This window comes from Phoca vitulina, unplaced genomic scaffold (assembly GCF_004348235.1).
Source record: "Phoca vitulina isolate PV1807 unplaced genomic scaffold, GSC_HSeal_1.0 scaffold98, whole genome shotgun sequence".
Taxonomy (NCBI): domain Eukaryota; kingdom Metazoa; phylum Chordata; class Mammalia; order Carnivora; family Phocidae; genus Phoca; species Phoca vitulina.
The window spans coordinates 162,590-177,985 of record NW_022589801.1 but is presented as its reverse complement, the minus strand read 5'-3'; the positions used below and the strand labels follow the sequence as shown (position 1 = coordinate 177,985).

General features: G+C 43.5%; 1 protein-coding gene across 1 annotated transcript in view; it reads right to left on the bottom strand.

Moving 5' to 3' along the window:
- The window catches only part of THADA (THADA armadillo repeat containing), a 223,448-nt gene that overhangs the window by 57,474 nt on the left and 150,578 nt on the right, over window positions 1-15,396 (bottom strand). The window contains exons 7-9 of the mRNA XM_032397354.1: window positions 1,293-1,657; window positions 572-690; window positions 156-228 (exon numbers count right to left, since the gene is read on the bottom strand). Coding sequence (XP_032253245.1) covers window positions 156-228; window positions 572-690; window positions 1,293-1,657 — 557 coding nt within the window. The remainder of the gene's footprint in view (window positions 1-155; window positions 229-571; window positions 691-1,292; window positions 1,658-15,396) is intronic.

The window sequence follows — 15,396 nt, the reverse complement described above, 5'->3', positions numbered from 1 at the left end:
AGTGAAACATCCACATGAATAACATTTTTGTAGAGGCGACACATACATGCCCTAGTGATTCTGCTTTGCTGAGACAGTTCACTTTCACCGACGCTTTCCTGGTAAATAAGAGCATGAAGACCCAGACCCTAGACCACAGGCCCAGTCAGCCTTACCTCCTCACACGTCTGCAGGTGGTGGGCGATCACTCTGGAGGCAAGTCTCAGAGCTACACTTTGAATTTCAGACCTAGAAAAAGTAAGCCAAAAATACAAAGAAATAAAACCAAATGTACTTTGTATACAGATGGGTTTTTGTCAATAGTCTGTAATCCATGCCATTGCGAATGGTGGACATGCTCACCTCAGGGCCATACAAATGCCACCAGAAGTGATTACCTTTTGGTTATTAATGTGAAAACTCTGACATCATTCTATGGCTTGAGCTTAGAACATGCTCTTAGGCTGAGATTTAGAAGGGAACACAGGACCTAAGCCCTTCGGCGAGGACCGTGCCCGAGTTCACTATGTGACTGACTGCTGGGACAGACCCCACATCATGCCGGATTGCACGGGGAGCACTGGGGGCAAACCTTTCATTGGAAGCAATATCCATTGTCCAGATCAGGAACTCCTTTGGGGTGAGGTGAATACAGTGCTCCGTCTGGGGAAGCCACTCGTTGGGGTCCATGCAATGGAGAATCTTCAGTATCTGTGTGTGTCAGATCCACGGGAAAAAAAATACTCAGGAAAAAGTCTCCAGAAGCCAAATCATCACTTGTACCAATAAAGGGGTCTACCTTTCAAAAAGCATCACTGACTTCTTATTTCCCCCTTAATATTTTTGGGAGACCAAGACAGGGTGGAGCAGTGACACACCCAGGGGACCTTAGTGACCTGGGATCAGAGTCTAGATGCCCCGATTCCTAGGCCAGTGCCCTTTCCTTTTGATGATGCTTTCTAGGTGGCCATCTGTCCCCAAACAGCCATGTCGACAAAGACTACCCTCTACCACATTCTACAGCCAATTTTCAAGGCTGCGTTTCTTAGAGCGCTGATGGCTTACTCTCAACCTCTACCTTGGCTTATTGCCATCATCATTACCATTGTCATCACTTTTTTTAGCTCCCTTCCATGCACGAAGCCATGACAAGCACTATACAAAGAGAGTCCTTGCCCACTGGATGTGGCATCTCCTTCCTATTGCTCCTGGGGAATCCCAACCCAATCCTGCCTACGTGATCTTGTTACGGCGAGCTTGCCAAAGAGCGAGGGGAGCAGAAGGGAAAACGGTCAGTACACCGGAGACTTTACCTTGCAGAAGCATTCTGGGTGATTTTCCTTCATAGCCAACATCAAGAACGTCCCTCCCATATGCCACAGCAAGGGTGGCAGTCCCTTCTCTCCTAATCCAGAGGCTGCTGTCGAGAACCTTTCCAGCAGGGCGTCTAATGTCAGCAAGCGCACTTCAGGGAAAGAAGACTCCAACAGCTGAGAGAAGAAGATGGGAATGTTCCCTGCCTGCTCTCCAGCTTGGGCTGTGGCGATGGCTAGTTTGGTGAGGCTCTGGAGGTACTGGGGCAGGCCTGGCACCGTGAAGGTGTAGGGGAATCCCGTTATCAGCTCTGATCCCGAGATGATCTTTCTGACGTCCTCCCAGAAGCCAAGATGCTCCACAGCTAAAAAAGCAAAAAAGTGAAGGGAAAGAGCTAATCACTTTATTCAAAGTTCCACAAAAGTTCAGTGGAGAATGCAAGGCACTGGGTACACGGGGTGGGACTACCAGATGCCTTTCTTGAATAGATTTCACACGAATGATGTGATAAGTGACTAGCCCACTTAGGTTCAGAAGTCTGAAGGCATGAACCAGAAGTCTGAACCTAAGTGGGTTAGTCACTTATTACATTTGCCCAGAAGCAATTTCTGTTTAGGTAATTCATAGTGTTTCCCCTAGAGGGACAAAAGGCATTGCTATCAGAAAATGTGCTCCTGGCACCCCTCCCCAACACTTAGTAGGTATGAACTCAGGGACCTCCTGACTTACTAAGCCTCAGAGTTGAGCAAGACATCTAGTCCAAACTTCCTTTAGGGGCTCAGATCCCTCTATAGCACCTTTCCTCCGAAGCTCCTGATCCACCCCTACAGTGACTTGGAGCTCACAAGACAGACCGCCTATTCCATTGTTAGGAGATCTAAGTATCACCAAGTTCTCTTGAGACTTTCTATTTACTGGCTTAATTCTGCATTTTGAGGTTCTCAGTGAACCCTTCAGGCATGATAGCCCCCATCTTCTCCAGATGGAACACCCCTACTTCCTTCAACTACTCCCCATATGGTGGGGTTCATCTTCTCTTAATAGTCTAGCTGCCCTCCTTTGGACACGCTTCACCCCTCTTAAGGTCTGGCGTCATAGAATGGAACATGACTCTCCTGTGTGGTACGACCACAGGACGATGACTTTCCCTGTTCTGACACTAGGTTACTGGAGTTGCATCACACTGTTGACTCATGGAGCTTAAAGTCAACTGAAACCACAGCCTTTCTTTTTTTACATGGTCTACTGAGCATGGTGAGTCATCTTTCTCCCACCTTGTACTCAGTCCTTAATCGGGACTTGTTTTCTTTGTTTGTTTGTTTTAAACCCAAGTAGAACCACTGTTAAATTTTATCTCCCTGTTAAGTTTTATGGTCTCCCTTTTAGATTGCCAAGATCTTTTTGTATTCTCACTTCTGATCAAAAAAACACTTATTGCCTGCTTACTATGTGCTGGGTGCTAAATAAAATAAGAACACCTTAAGGAGTTTCTAGTCTAGTTTGAGAGCGAGAAATGAATGACCAGGTAATTCCAATACAGTGGTGTAAATGATAATCTGAGTCTTCAAGGGGAAGGGAGGGGAGAATGTATTGGAGCCACCGAAGGCAGAGCAAAGGTCCAAAGGCATGAATCAGAATGGACCATGTGGGGAACGACAGGCAGTCTGATATCACTACAGCATGGAGTTCAAGGTGGGGAACAGCAAGAGACAAGGCTAGAGAAGTATTGTGGACAAGACATTCAGAACCTCCTAGGCCATGCAAAGGAGCCTGGACATTCTTCTGGAGGCAAGGGAATGCCACTGGGGGGTTACTTCAAGCAACAAGGTCAGGCAGTAGTCTAGGAGAGAAATGATGAGGGAAGGAAGGGATAGGGAGGAGAAGATGGATTTGAGAAGTCAGTGAGGGAGTAAAATGGGCACTACTGGGTGACTAACTGGGGGAAGAGTCTTCGGTACCTCCCAGAACCCCGATGCTCCATACAACACATTCATCATCCAATAGTTGTGTAAACCTCAATGTGACAAGCACACCATAAACACCTGCAATCAGATACTTACTGAAACTGTGGACTGGGCCAGTGTGGAGGGGAGAGGGCATCGGTGAGTGTTAGAAGCGGCTCCCTGCCCCGTCCCCCGCCTACTCCAAACTCTCACCAATTCATTACCAGTTATAAATCCTCCTAACTTGACCATCCTGTGCACGGAATTTCATCTACAAGAACATCAGGATAGACTTCATCAGAGGCCTGGCTGAAATTTAGGTATCTCTTAACTTGGTGAACACTACTGACTTCTAGAAAACTATCATAAACATAATAGAAATGTAAAAGATTATGGTAATAAAAAAACACTTACTTGAAATTGCAAAATCTCATAGGCTTGCAATAATTCAGCAATTAAAAACACAGAGTGTTCACGTTACACATCAAATTGTTAAAAAAGAAGTTTGCCCCAAGAGGCAAAGTGGGGGCTCAAGCTCCAATATGACTGGGCCCCCTGGAGGACACCATCCACCATCTGCCAACTGTGGTTGCAGACACACTTCTGCTCTTAACTCAGAGTCTGTGGAAGTCCAAGTTCAAGTAGGAGGGCAGCCATCTTTATAAAGCGGCAAGGAAGCCCCAGGTAGTTGGGATCCTCAACCTCTGTGTCACCATCTCTATTTTCAATGCCTAAAAACCTATCCCAGTACAATTTAGTAATGACACCACCACACCATGTGGTCTCCAGGTACCACTTCCCTACCCTTCCCACCTACTGCTGCCTCAGGACAACACTGTCTTAAAATTTTCATTTGTTTGGCAAGGAGTCAGAAACATGGCTCAGATTCTGCTCTTTAGAACGTAACTAAAAACAGGAAGAACTGTCTAGGCCATTCTGGATAATTTTCAGAGGAACCTGTTATCTGAATGAGAGATATTCCAGGCAGAGTGCATTGTTCATTGGACTCAAGAGCCAGGCACGCAGACCCATTTTCTTCCTCTAGGGCCTTGAGGAAGGATGAAATCATCAAGAACCCAGGGACTGAAGGCACTGGCCCAAAGACAGGGAAGATGGGGGACAGGCTTAGGAAGGGCTCCTTTGGGACTTCTTAGCCTACACTGCCTGTGGAGTTCAGTGCAATGTCATAAGCATTCACTGAGCATATATTAGGTACTTTGGGAGAGGGAGATTCAGAGTTGGGAAAGAAAAATTACTTGCTATCAAAAAGCTTTACAACTAAGCTTTTTGGGAGGATAAAGACAGCTACAAAAAGTACAAAATGCTTAGTGCCCTGTAATTGTCAGTGAGAAAAGCTAGATTTATGTGCCATACACTACAGAATGTTATATACCCATTGTTCAATGCTAGGAATAATTACTTTTAGAATTGACACTTGAGTACTATTCTAAGCACCTCAACAAGTATTAACTCATTTAAAGAAGTAGGTGCTGGTATTATTTCCATTTTACAGATGAGGAAACAGGTTAAGTTACTTGCCCAAGGTTGCCCGGGACGGGAGGTAAAGAGAATACACGAGCCATAAGAAAGACCAAAATAAATGTGATGGGCACTTATTTTCTATGGGAAAAGACAAAATAAAAGCTTTCAGGAGGGAATAAAATTTAAGATGGGCCCTGCAGGCTGCCCAGTGGTGCCTGACTGGGGGAGGAAAGGGCAAATGCTCTAGGGGAAATGAAGAGACAAAGAGTGGGGCGCCTGGGTGGCTCAGGTGGTTAAGCGCCTGCCTTCAGCTCAGGTCATGATCTCAGGGTCCTGGGATGGAGCCCCGCTTCTGTCTCTCTCCCCTGCTCGAGCTCTCTCTCGCTCAAATAAATAAGTAAAATCTTAAAAAAAAAAAAAAGAGAGAGAGCAAGACAAAGAGTGACCTGTGACTAGGTCTGCTGAATTAATGTGTCAGCAGGGGAGCTGTGAGGTCAGGGCTACAAGCTAGGAAATAACCGAATGACATTCATTTAGACACTTTCTCCTAGCTGCTTAGGAATCAAACAAACAAGCAAACAAAAAACAAAAACAAAAACTTTGTTGTGCACTCAGACCCAAAGAGATGACCTAAAGCAGAGTTTCTTCAACTGGAGAACTGGAGTGAGCCTCAGAATCACCTGGAGGGCTTGCTAACCCATAGACCGCTGCCCGGGCCTCACCCTCCAAGTGTCTGATTCGGGAGGTCTGCGGGGGAGGCTGAGTTTGCATTTCTAATAGGCTCCCAGGTGATGCTGCTGCTGCTGCTGGGCCAGGTGCTTAAAAACCACTGCCCTCAAGTGATGCTTCGTAACCAGAGCTTATTAAAACCACACGTACCTGAATCCCACGCTTGCATACTCGGAGTCAGTTGGCTTGAGGTGGGCACAGACACCTGGAGTCTTAAGAAGCCAACGGCTAATTCTGCTCTGTACCCCAGCTGAGAACCATGCTCCTAAGACTCGACCATGTTCATAGGGGCCTGTTGGGTTTCTGGGTGGGGAGGTAGGGAGTTGCAGTCCCAAGCAGAGCACAGCTGATTCCAGCCCAGTGGTTTGCTAGAGTGAAGGACTAGAAAATTCCCCTACACCCCTTTTCTCTTACAAATAAAAACATCAAAGGAGGGAAAACCACCAAGAATTCAGAAGAATGACTAAGCACTAGAATAAAGGCCCCTGGCAGGCAGGCAGGCCTCAACGCCGGCTCACTAGGTGTAGGCTCTGTTCTCGGTCTAGGATTTTGCAGTGAAACAGACCAGGCTCTGTTCTCATGGCGTTCCCATGTAGGTGGGGACCTCAGACCACCCCCTGTGCCTACAGCGAGGGGTTCTCGAGCTGGAACCGGAGGCTGGAGTTAGAGTAACAATACTGTCACATAAGCAGCTGCAGTGACTAGAGCTCTAGAAGAACCACCATGGCAGGGGACACTTGACTGCGTGTGTGGGGCGAGCGTGGTTACAAAGGACCGGGTGATTCTGGGGTGATTCTCCCAGGCTTGGCTGCCACTGCTTTACCAGCTCTGCACCCCACAGCTGGTAGACAGAGTTCACCAAGTGGTTTCACAGCCAGGACTTCTTCCTGGCCAAGCACCGTTTCGTGTCCTGCCCTACCAAATGCATTTTCCAAAGTCTAGATCAACATGGGGTGTTTCTTTCCATTTCCCTCAGTAACTGTTGTCCACAGCCCGCAAAAAACTGAGATCAGTTCTTCAATGGGATTCCCCAGTCTGAGGTTTAGCCCCTCTCTTCTTTGGAAGATAACATTTCTATTTGCAATTTCCATTTTGATTGCTTTGGGTTTCTTCTTTCCGATCTTTCTTAGAAAGCCAAGGGTTCCAATGAAAAGAATCAAGTCCCTCCTTTAACGGCCCCATCTTATTTTTCAGAAATTAGACGATTTTTGCAAACTTATTGATTGGAGTTTCTTCCAGTCGTCCTTGTATGGCAAGTCTTTGGACTTTCTCATCAGTGTGGTCATTTTAGTCACCCAAGTATGTATGACTGATCTTAAACATTAAATTTGATTTCATTTTTGAAATTAACTTTTTGTTTCTTTAGAGCAAGCATGTTTCTAGCCTTCAAAGGAAAGGCTTAATGGCTGGATCCACTCGGAAGGACAATACCTCCTGCTGTGTTAAGTCCTCGTTCAATGGAGAAATAATTCCCAAGTCTGGAATCCAAGGACCAAGAAAATGTCAAAAGCATTGTGACAATTCTCTCTCTCTCATGAATAAATAAATAAAAAAGAAAGAAAAGGGCGCCTGGGTGGCTCAGTCGTTAAGCCTCTGCCTTCGGCTCAGGTCATGATCCTGGGGTCCTGGGATCGAGTCCCGCATCGGGCTCCCTCCTCCGCGGGGAGTCTGCTTCTCCCTCTGCCTCTGCCATTCTCCCTCTCTCTCTGTCTCTCATGAATAAATAAAATCTTTAAAAAAAAAAAAAAGCATTGTGACAGACCGGTACACGTTGCCAACTTTTTATCTTGTCAAGGAAGGATGTTAAAAACCCACCATCAGTTATCATTTTCATTCAAGAAAAGCTATCTTAACACCAAAAAAGGTAGTAAATCCATAGTGTCATCCTAAAAGGGTAGTTCTTTAAAGACATCCAGCGTTAAGAAAAATCTGCCATAGTATCCTTTGGTTACAGTCTGATTGTGAAAGCGTTGCCAGGGACCGGCAGAAGGGAACTGCAGTTTTGGGGAAGCTGGTAACAGTTTCCTGAGTGTGATCTGTTTGGACAGCATGACTACCCTAAACAGAGGTCTCCTACGGAGGAAGCGCAGGGACTCCACCAAGTCCCTCGGGGCAGTGAGCAGAGTGCCTCTGGTAATCTCAGATGTGTTATTTTAGCAGTTCTTGGTTCTTTGGCAAGTTGCAGATTTCAGTGTTGTGTCTGCAACCTGAAGGGTGATTGCTAAAGTAACTGAATTTCAAAGCCGCCACTCCCTAACCAACCAAGGTAGGGTGCGAACATCAAGCCGGCTGCTGAAAAAGGATTTAAAAGCAGCACGTATTTTGAGCAGGGACAGCGTCCTATGTCACAATCCTGTTTTATTATTTAGGGAAGTCTGTCTTCTCCCCAGAGGAGGAACATAGCCCCGAAGGGCAGGCCTGTGGGTCATTCATCTTTGATTTTCTGAGCTACTCATATATAGATTGGTTAAAACTTCTTTAAAAAAAAAAATCAACATAATCTTAAAAGATGCATGTTAATCTAAATGCCTTAATACGGGCATTCTGGGAAAAAACGTGGGATGATATCATTGCCACATAATTATGGATATAGTGGTGTTTCACCATAAGAGCATTTAATTTAGGTGACTTTAACTCGAAGTACTCAGCAGAGAGAGAGAGAGAGATCGGAAAATAACAATTTTAAGAGGTTAGTTTCACCTGGCACCCTCATCCCTGAGCGTATTTCCAGAAGGGCAGCTGTGCTGCTACCTCAGACCAGAGGTGCTCAGACTTCAGTGCGCTCTCCTGCGGAGGTCCTGAATCAGTAGGTCTGCGGCAGGTGTGCTGCCATGCAGGAACTCCATTTAAAAAGCCACCCGAGCTCCTCTGAGCTCGTCTGTGCTCCTCGTGGTGTAAACACCTTGCCGCGTGGAATGTGTGTGACTTCTAGTGTTTGGCGGAGTTTGTTTCTGTACACCACGGCCCCTAATCATTAAGTCACCCCCTTCATCTAGTGTTCAGCCAAAAGCTCCTGGCCTTTGAATCTAGATAGCCTGATTTTGTGCTGAACTGGCCAAAGTAAAATGGGCAAGAGAGAGTAAGTGTGCGGGCCCAAGGACAGCATTTCCTTTACTCCGCAGTGATGGCTACAGGGAAAGCCAAAGCCCCAGTCATCACCATGAAGTTGTTCTACTTCTAAGTAGCAATGGGCACCCATGAGGAGGGAAGGATCCTTCCCAGGATTGAAAAGGCCAGCCAAACAGAAAAAAATAGTTTCCCTGCTATGGAATAAGTCACTTAACTGGGATACTACTGTGTAAATGGCAATGAGATCGCTCATGCTCACTTGCCATGAGAATCAGCCTGAGTTTCTCCATTCTGCCCGACCTTGCACATGCTCCCTCTGCCTCAACTGAATGAGTGAATGAATGGCTGCATTTCTCTTTCACATATTGAAAAGGCTCTGAACTGTCTGACACCAGTAGGTCAAGAAAAGTTCCGGAACCTCTACCCTCCTTAAAAAAGTAGGGGGTGAGAAAATATAAAGCAGATTTCACCTTTAATGCAGAGCAAGGTGGCCAGTTTTTTCTATTTCAAAGAAGTGTAGCTCTGGTCCGAGAGATCTGTAATCAGATCCAACAAAAGTTCTTACCTCAAACAGTTGATAAACTGGTTCTAAAAATAATCACGGATGATAATTTGTTCGCTCTGTGAATGTTAATGTCCTGTTATGCAATTTGTCATTAAAAAAAATATATTTGGGAAGCAAAGGAAACCATAGGAACTTCAACAATAACAACAACAACAACAAATCAACTGATTTAATAAATGTTGGCTTCTCCTTATCGAAGGGAAATTCCATTCTTCTATTTAATCCTCGGTCCCTCCCAATACACTGTAATCCTGACCCTAGGGGCCCCTCCAACAACAAACATGTAGGATGACCGGGCGGAAGGATCTGGAGACTGTCTCAAGAAGCACGCTGAACTGGTGCTGGCTGCTTATTTCTTGCCTCGTTTCCAGAAGAACCCCTTCGTGCCCTGCTGACACAGGTGTGGACCAGACACACATCCCTTTGAAAATATTCCCTCCTTCCCTTGCCCCCAGCATATTCTCAAAGGCATGTATTTTTCAAGCACAGAATTCCTTATCCGCTGCTGGGGAAGGACGATGAGCTTCTGAAGAAGACCATCTGAAAACTATCTTGTCACCCCGAGAAATAACATAATCCCTGGGCTTGGGAGCCTGCTCTGGTTGGGAGCTCCGAAAGGATTTGGGCCGGCTAAACATGAGCTCATCAGGCGCCGGGTGGGACCAACTTTTACTTCTGGACTCCACCCACCATCCCATCCCCACCTCTGCTCAACACAGGGGGGACGTCAGGAAATGCTTGTGGATAAACACATGAAAACCCAAAGGCACAAACAGAAAATTACTTCTAAGCAAACACTGTTGCTGGTTCTTTGTCAGGGAGAGGCTACTTGGGACAAGACTGGGAAATCAGGAATTTCCCTGGCACCACACCGTAGACATCCCTGTTTAGATTTGCCTTCCCCCCCCCCCCCCCCCCCCCCCCCCCCGCCCCAAAAAAGCCCTAAGGCGATGAGATACAGAGTGAAACCAATTTGAGAGGAGGTAGCTGGCTGGGAGGGTTCCTTTAAATAACTGGTGCTTAGCTCTGTCACATCTCCTGTGATAAGGGAGAAGCGAGGAGCACCCACTTCTGTCCCCTGCCTGCACTACAGGTTACATACAGTTCCAGGAGAAACTGATTGTAAGGCTGCAGAAGTTTCTGGCACTACTGGACTGCACACTGACACCTGTAGGAATGATGTTGTGAGGTGCAGTTTGCAGCTGGCCAACCCCACACAGTCTGGGGAATGCTATTTCTTGTGAAATCCAGCCCCAACGTGGAGGGAGGAGTTAAGTACCTTCTGCTGGGTGAGCACTGCACGTGAGCCTGGAAGTAAGTGTACCTGTCTGTGGGACAAGCAGGAGCTCTGTCTCCTGCTCTGGATGAGATGACCACTCACTTCTTTGTTTTTGCTACAGTTGCTTTTCTTCCAGCGGTGGATTTTTCCTATCTTGGAATGTGACTTTCAAATTTCATTTTTTTTTTTTTAAAGATTTTATTGGTTTATTTGAGAGAAAAAGTCCAACACTTTAAAGGAATAAATAAAGGAATAAATAAATCCAATGCTCAACAACATGTCTGGCACCTAATAATAAGCATGCAAAAAAGGGGGGGAAATACGACCCTTTAATAAAAAGACCCCCAAATTACAATAATAATGGAAGTAGAGACAAGGATATGATAACAGCTACTATAAGCATGCTGGCATTTGGTCAAGAATCCAAAGGAAAATGGAACATGATGAAGAGAAATATGAAAGATACTAAAGGGACACAAACTTTACAGAGATGAACAAGATAACACCCGAAATAAAAAAAACACTAGATGGGATTAGCAGATTAGACACTGCAAAAGATTAGTGAATTCAGAGACATAAATTAGAAGCTATCAAAAACGAAACACAGAAAAAAAACCCCAGAACATCAGTGATGTGTGGGACAACTTCCAGTGACCTAATATACATATAGTGGAATCCCAGAAAGAGAGGAAAAAGGGAAAGGGCTGGAAAAAGTATTTGGGGGGCGCCTGGGTGGCTCAGTTTGTTGGGTGGCTGCCTTCGGCTTGGGTCATGATCCCAGGGTCCTGGGATCGAGCCCTGCATGGCCCTGCATTGGGTTCCCAGCTCCGCGGGAAGCGGCTTCTCCCTCTCCCACTCCCCCTGCTTGTGTTCCCTCTCTCGCTGTCTCTCTCTCTCTCTGTCAATTAAATAAATAAATAAAATCTTAAAAAAAAAAAGTATTTGAAGAAATACTGGGGCTGGAATAATTGGTTATTTGTATGCAAAAAATTAAAAAGAGAACTTCAACCTTAGGAGATTACATGAAAACTAGCTTGATGTCAATCAAAGATATAAACATAAAACCTTAAATATAAAATTGTAGAAGAAAACATGAGTGAACATCTTTGTGACCCTGGGATAGGCAAAGGCTTCTTTACTAGGGCACAAAAAGCATAAAACAAAGAAATTGGACTTCATCAAAATTAAAAATGTTTGCTCTTCAAAAGACATTGTTAAGAAAATGAAAAGATAAACAATAGGTAGAAAATATCTGCAAAGTATTTCTTTGTATAAAGGACTTATATCCAGAATAAAGAACTTTCAATAGTAAGACTCAACAATAAAATAAACAACTCTTTTTTTTTAAAGATTTTATTTATTTATTTGAGAGAGACAGAGAGAGCACGTGAGCGGCAGGGAGGGGCAGAGGGGGAGAGAGAGGGAGAAGCAGGCTTCCAGCTGAGCAGGGAGCCTGATATGGGGCTCGATCCCAGGACCCTGTGATCATGACGTGAGCCAAAGGCAGATGCTTAACTGACTGAGTCACCCAGGTGCCCCAACAACTCAATTTAAAAAAGAAATGTGACAGAGATTTGAATAGACACTTTACCAAAAATATATAAGATGTTCAAAATAACTCGTCATTGGGAAATGCAAATTAAAATTACAAGGAGATATCCTACACTCACTCAAATAGCTACTAGAGGGACAATAACAAGTCGAGGTGAGGATAATAGAACAACTAGACCTCTCATACAGAGCTGGTGGGCATGCAAAGTGGTAAGCCCCTTTGGAAAATAAGTTTGGCAGTTTCTTGTAATCCTTATCATATGACCCAGTGATCACTTTCCTAAGTTTTACTTAAGGGAAATAAAAACATGACCACATGAATGCTCAGAGCCATATTATTCACAATCTCCAAGAAGTAGAAATGCCCACATGTATTTCAACTGATGAGTTAATATAAACAAACCATGCATATAATGGAACACTACCCAGCAATAAAAATTAATGGGTCACATCATATTAATAAAGGTAAAAAAAATCACATGATCATCTCAATAGATATAGAAAAAGAATATGACAAAATCCAACACCCTTTCACAGTAAAAACACTCAACAAACTAGAAATAAGGGAACTTCTTCGACCTGATAAAGTATATCTATGAAAAACCCACAGCTGACAACATGCTCGATGGTGAAAGATGGAAAACTCTCTCCCCCCAAGATCAAGAAAAAGACAAGAATGTCTGCTCTTGCCATTTTTATTTAACATTCTACAGGAGGTTCTAGCTAGAGTAATTAGACAATTAGAAAAATAAATAAAAGGCAGCCAGACTGGAAAGGAAGAAGTACAAACTATGTTGCACATAACATGATCTCGTTTATAGAAAATCCCAAGGAATCCACAAAAAAACCCCTAGTAAATGACTTCAGTAAGGTTGTAGGATATAAGATTAATATACAAATATCAATTGTACTTCTATACAGTAGCAACAAACCATCCAAAATTGAAATTAAGAAAATAATTTCATTTACAACAGCATCAGAAAGAATAAAATAGGAATAAATTATTTAACAAAAGATGTTCATGATGTGTACACTGAAAACTACAAAACATCACTGAAAGAAGATCTAAATAAATGGAAGGACATCCTGTGTTCTGATCTGAATTCCTGAAGACATAATATTGTTATAATGACAATACTCCTCAAATTGACCTACAGATTTAACACTATACCTATCAAGATCCTAGCTGGTTTTTCTTTCCTTTTTGCAGAAGTTGACAAACTGTTCCTAAGATTTGTATGACAATGTAAGCGACCCAGCCAAAACAATCTCGAAACAGAACAAAGTTGGAGGGTTTACACCCTAATTTCAAAAGTTACTAGAAAGCAGTGAGAGTCAAGACAGTATGGTTCTGGCATAAGGACAGAATATAGGTCAATGGAATAGAATTGAGAGTCCAGAAATAAATCCATATATTTATGGTCAATTGACATTTGACCAGGGTACTAAGACAATTCAATGAGGAAAGGATAGTAAGTCTTTTCAACAAATTGTGCTGGGATAAATGCATAGCCACATGCAAAAGGATGAGGTTGGTTCTGTACCTCACACCAATTACAAAAATTCACTCAAAATGGATCAGAAACTGGGGCACCTGGGTGGTAGAGTCAGTTGAGTGTCCAACACTTGATTTTGGCCCAGGTCGTGAGATTAAGCCCCGCAACAGGCTCTGTGCTCAACACAGAGTCTGCTTGAGACTCTCTCTCTCTCTCCCTCTGGCCCTCCCCACCGCTCACTCACTCTCTCTCTCTCTAAAATAAATAAATCTGAGAAAAAATGGATCAGAAACCTAAATGTGAAGAGGTAAAACTATAAAAGTCTTTAAAAGAAAACATGCGTACAAATCTTCATGACCTTGGATTAGGCAATGGTTTCTTAGATTTGATGTCAAAAGCATAAGCAACAAAAGAAAAATAGATAAACTGGATGTCATCAAACCTAAAAACTTCTGTACATCAAAGGACATTATCAAGAAGGTGAAAAGACAACCCACAGAATGGGAGAAAATAGTTGTATATCATATATATCTGATAAGGGATTAATATCCAGAATATATAAAGAACTCTTATAACTCAAGAATAAAAAGACAAACAACCCAATTTAAAAATGGGCAAAGGATCTGAACAGACAATTCCCTAAAGATGATATACAAAGGGCCAGTTAGCAGTAGAACAGATGTTTGACATCACTAGCCATAAGGGAAATGCAAATCAAAAAGCACAATGCAATATTGCTTCATGCCTACCAAGACGGCAATAATAAAAAAAGATGGACAATAACAAGTGCTGTCAAGGATGTGGAGAAACTGGAACCCTCATACACTGCTGGCAGGAATGTAAAATGATGTAGTCTCTTTGGAAACAGTTTGCCAATTCCTCAAAAAGTTCAACTTAGCGTTGGCATATGCCCAGCAATTCTACTTCTAGGTCAATACCCAAGGGAACTCAAAACATACATCCCCACAAACACTTGTCCATGAATCCTTATAATAGTATTATTCATAATAGCCAAAAAGTAGAAACAACCCAAATGACCATCAACTGATGAATAAGCAAAATGTGGTATACTGATCCAGTGGAATACTATTCTGCCATAAAAAAGAATAGTGTTGATTCATGATACAACATGGATGAACCTTGAAAACACTGTTAAGTGAAAGAAGCCAGACACAAAAGGCCACATGTTGTATGATTCCATTTATTTGAGATATCTAGAATAAGCTTTCAAAAACAGCTTGCTTAAGTAATTTACTTGACACTAGGTAACTAGTTTCAGATTATCTGTGATGAGGGCTGCTAGAGTGGGGCAAGACAAGAACACAGAGGAAAAACCGAAATCACAACTGTTCTGAGGTTGCTCATGTGAACAGTATTGTACTCCTGGGGTGGAAATGTAGGTAAGACAGTTTCATGACATGGTTCCATGACAGATCCAGACACTCAGCCCAACTCACACTATTAGAGGTTCTTAATTTTGGTCACAGAAATAGGCAGCGGACCAGGAGCCAAGGAAGCTTGACTATTTCACCAACCAGCTATGTGACCTTGGGCAAGTCACTTAATTGCTATCATTTCCATTCTACCTACTGATTAAATGGTCTCTAAACTCTAAAATTCTAAGAACTGTGGGCTTATGTCCTCAGCACCAGGCTTGGAATTAACGAGAGGTAAACACCACATGAACCTAGCGATCTAATAACACATCCTGTATTATTCTGACTTCCGAAAGGCAGCTAGAATCATCTGCTTATTTTGGGAGCTCACTGTTCCCTGGGAAAGATACTTTTGGCAAAAGCAACTGTTCAGATGACAGTCTCAGTGTTTTGGAGAAAAGCAACTAATTTATTGACAACAAAGCCTGTTTTTTTTTCCTTGAAATTTCATAGCTGCAGGCCCAGAAATAAAAAGTCCCCAGAAGACTCTAAAAATATGTTCTCGATTCCCTTTTATCTCCCACCCAGAGCTGAGAGAATAGCACCAACTGTG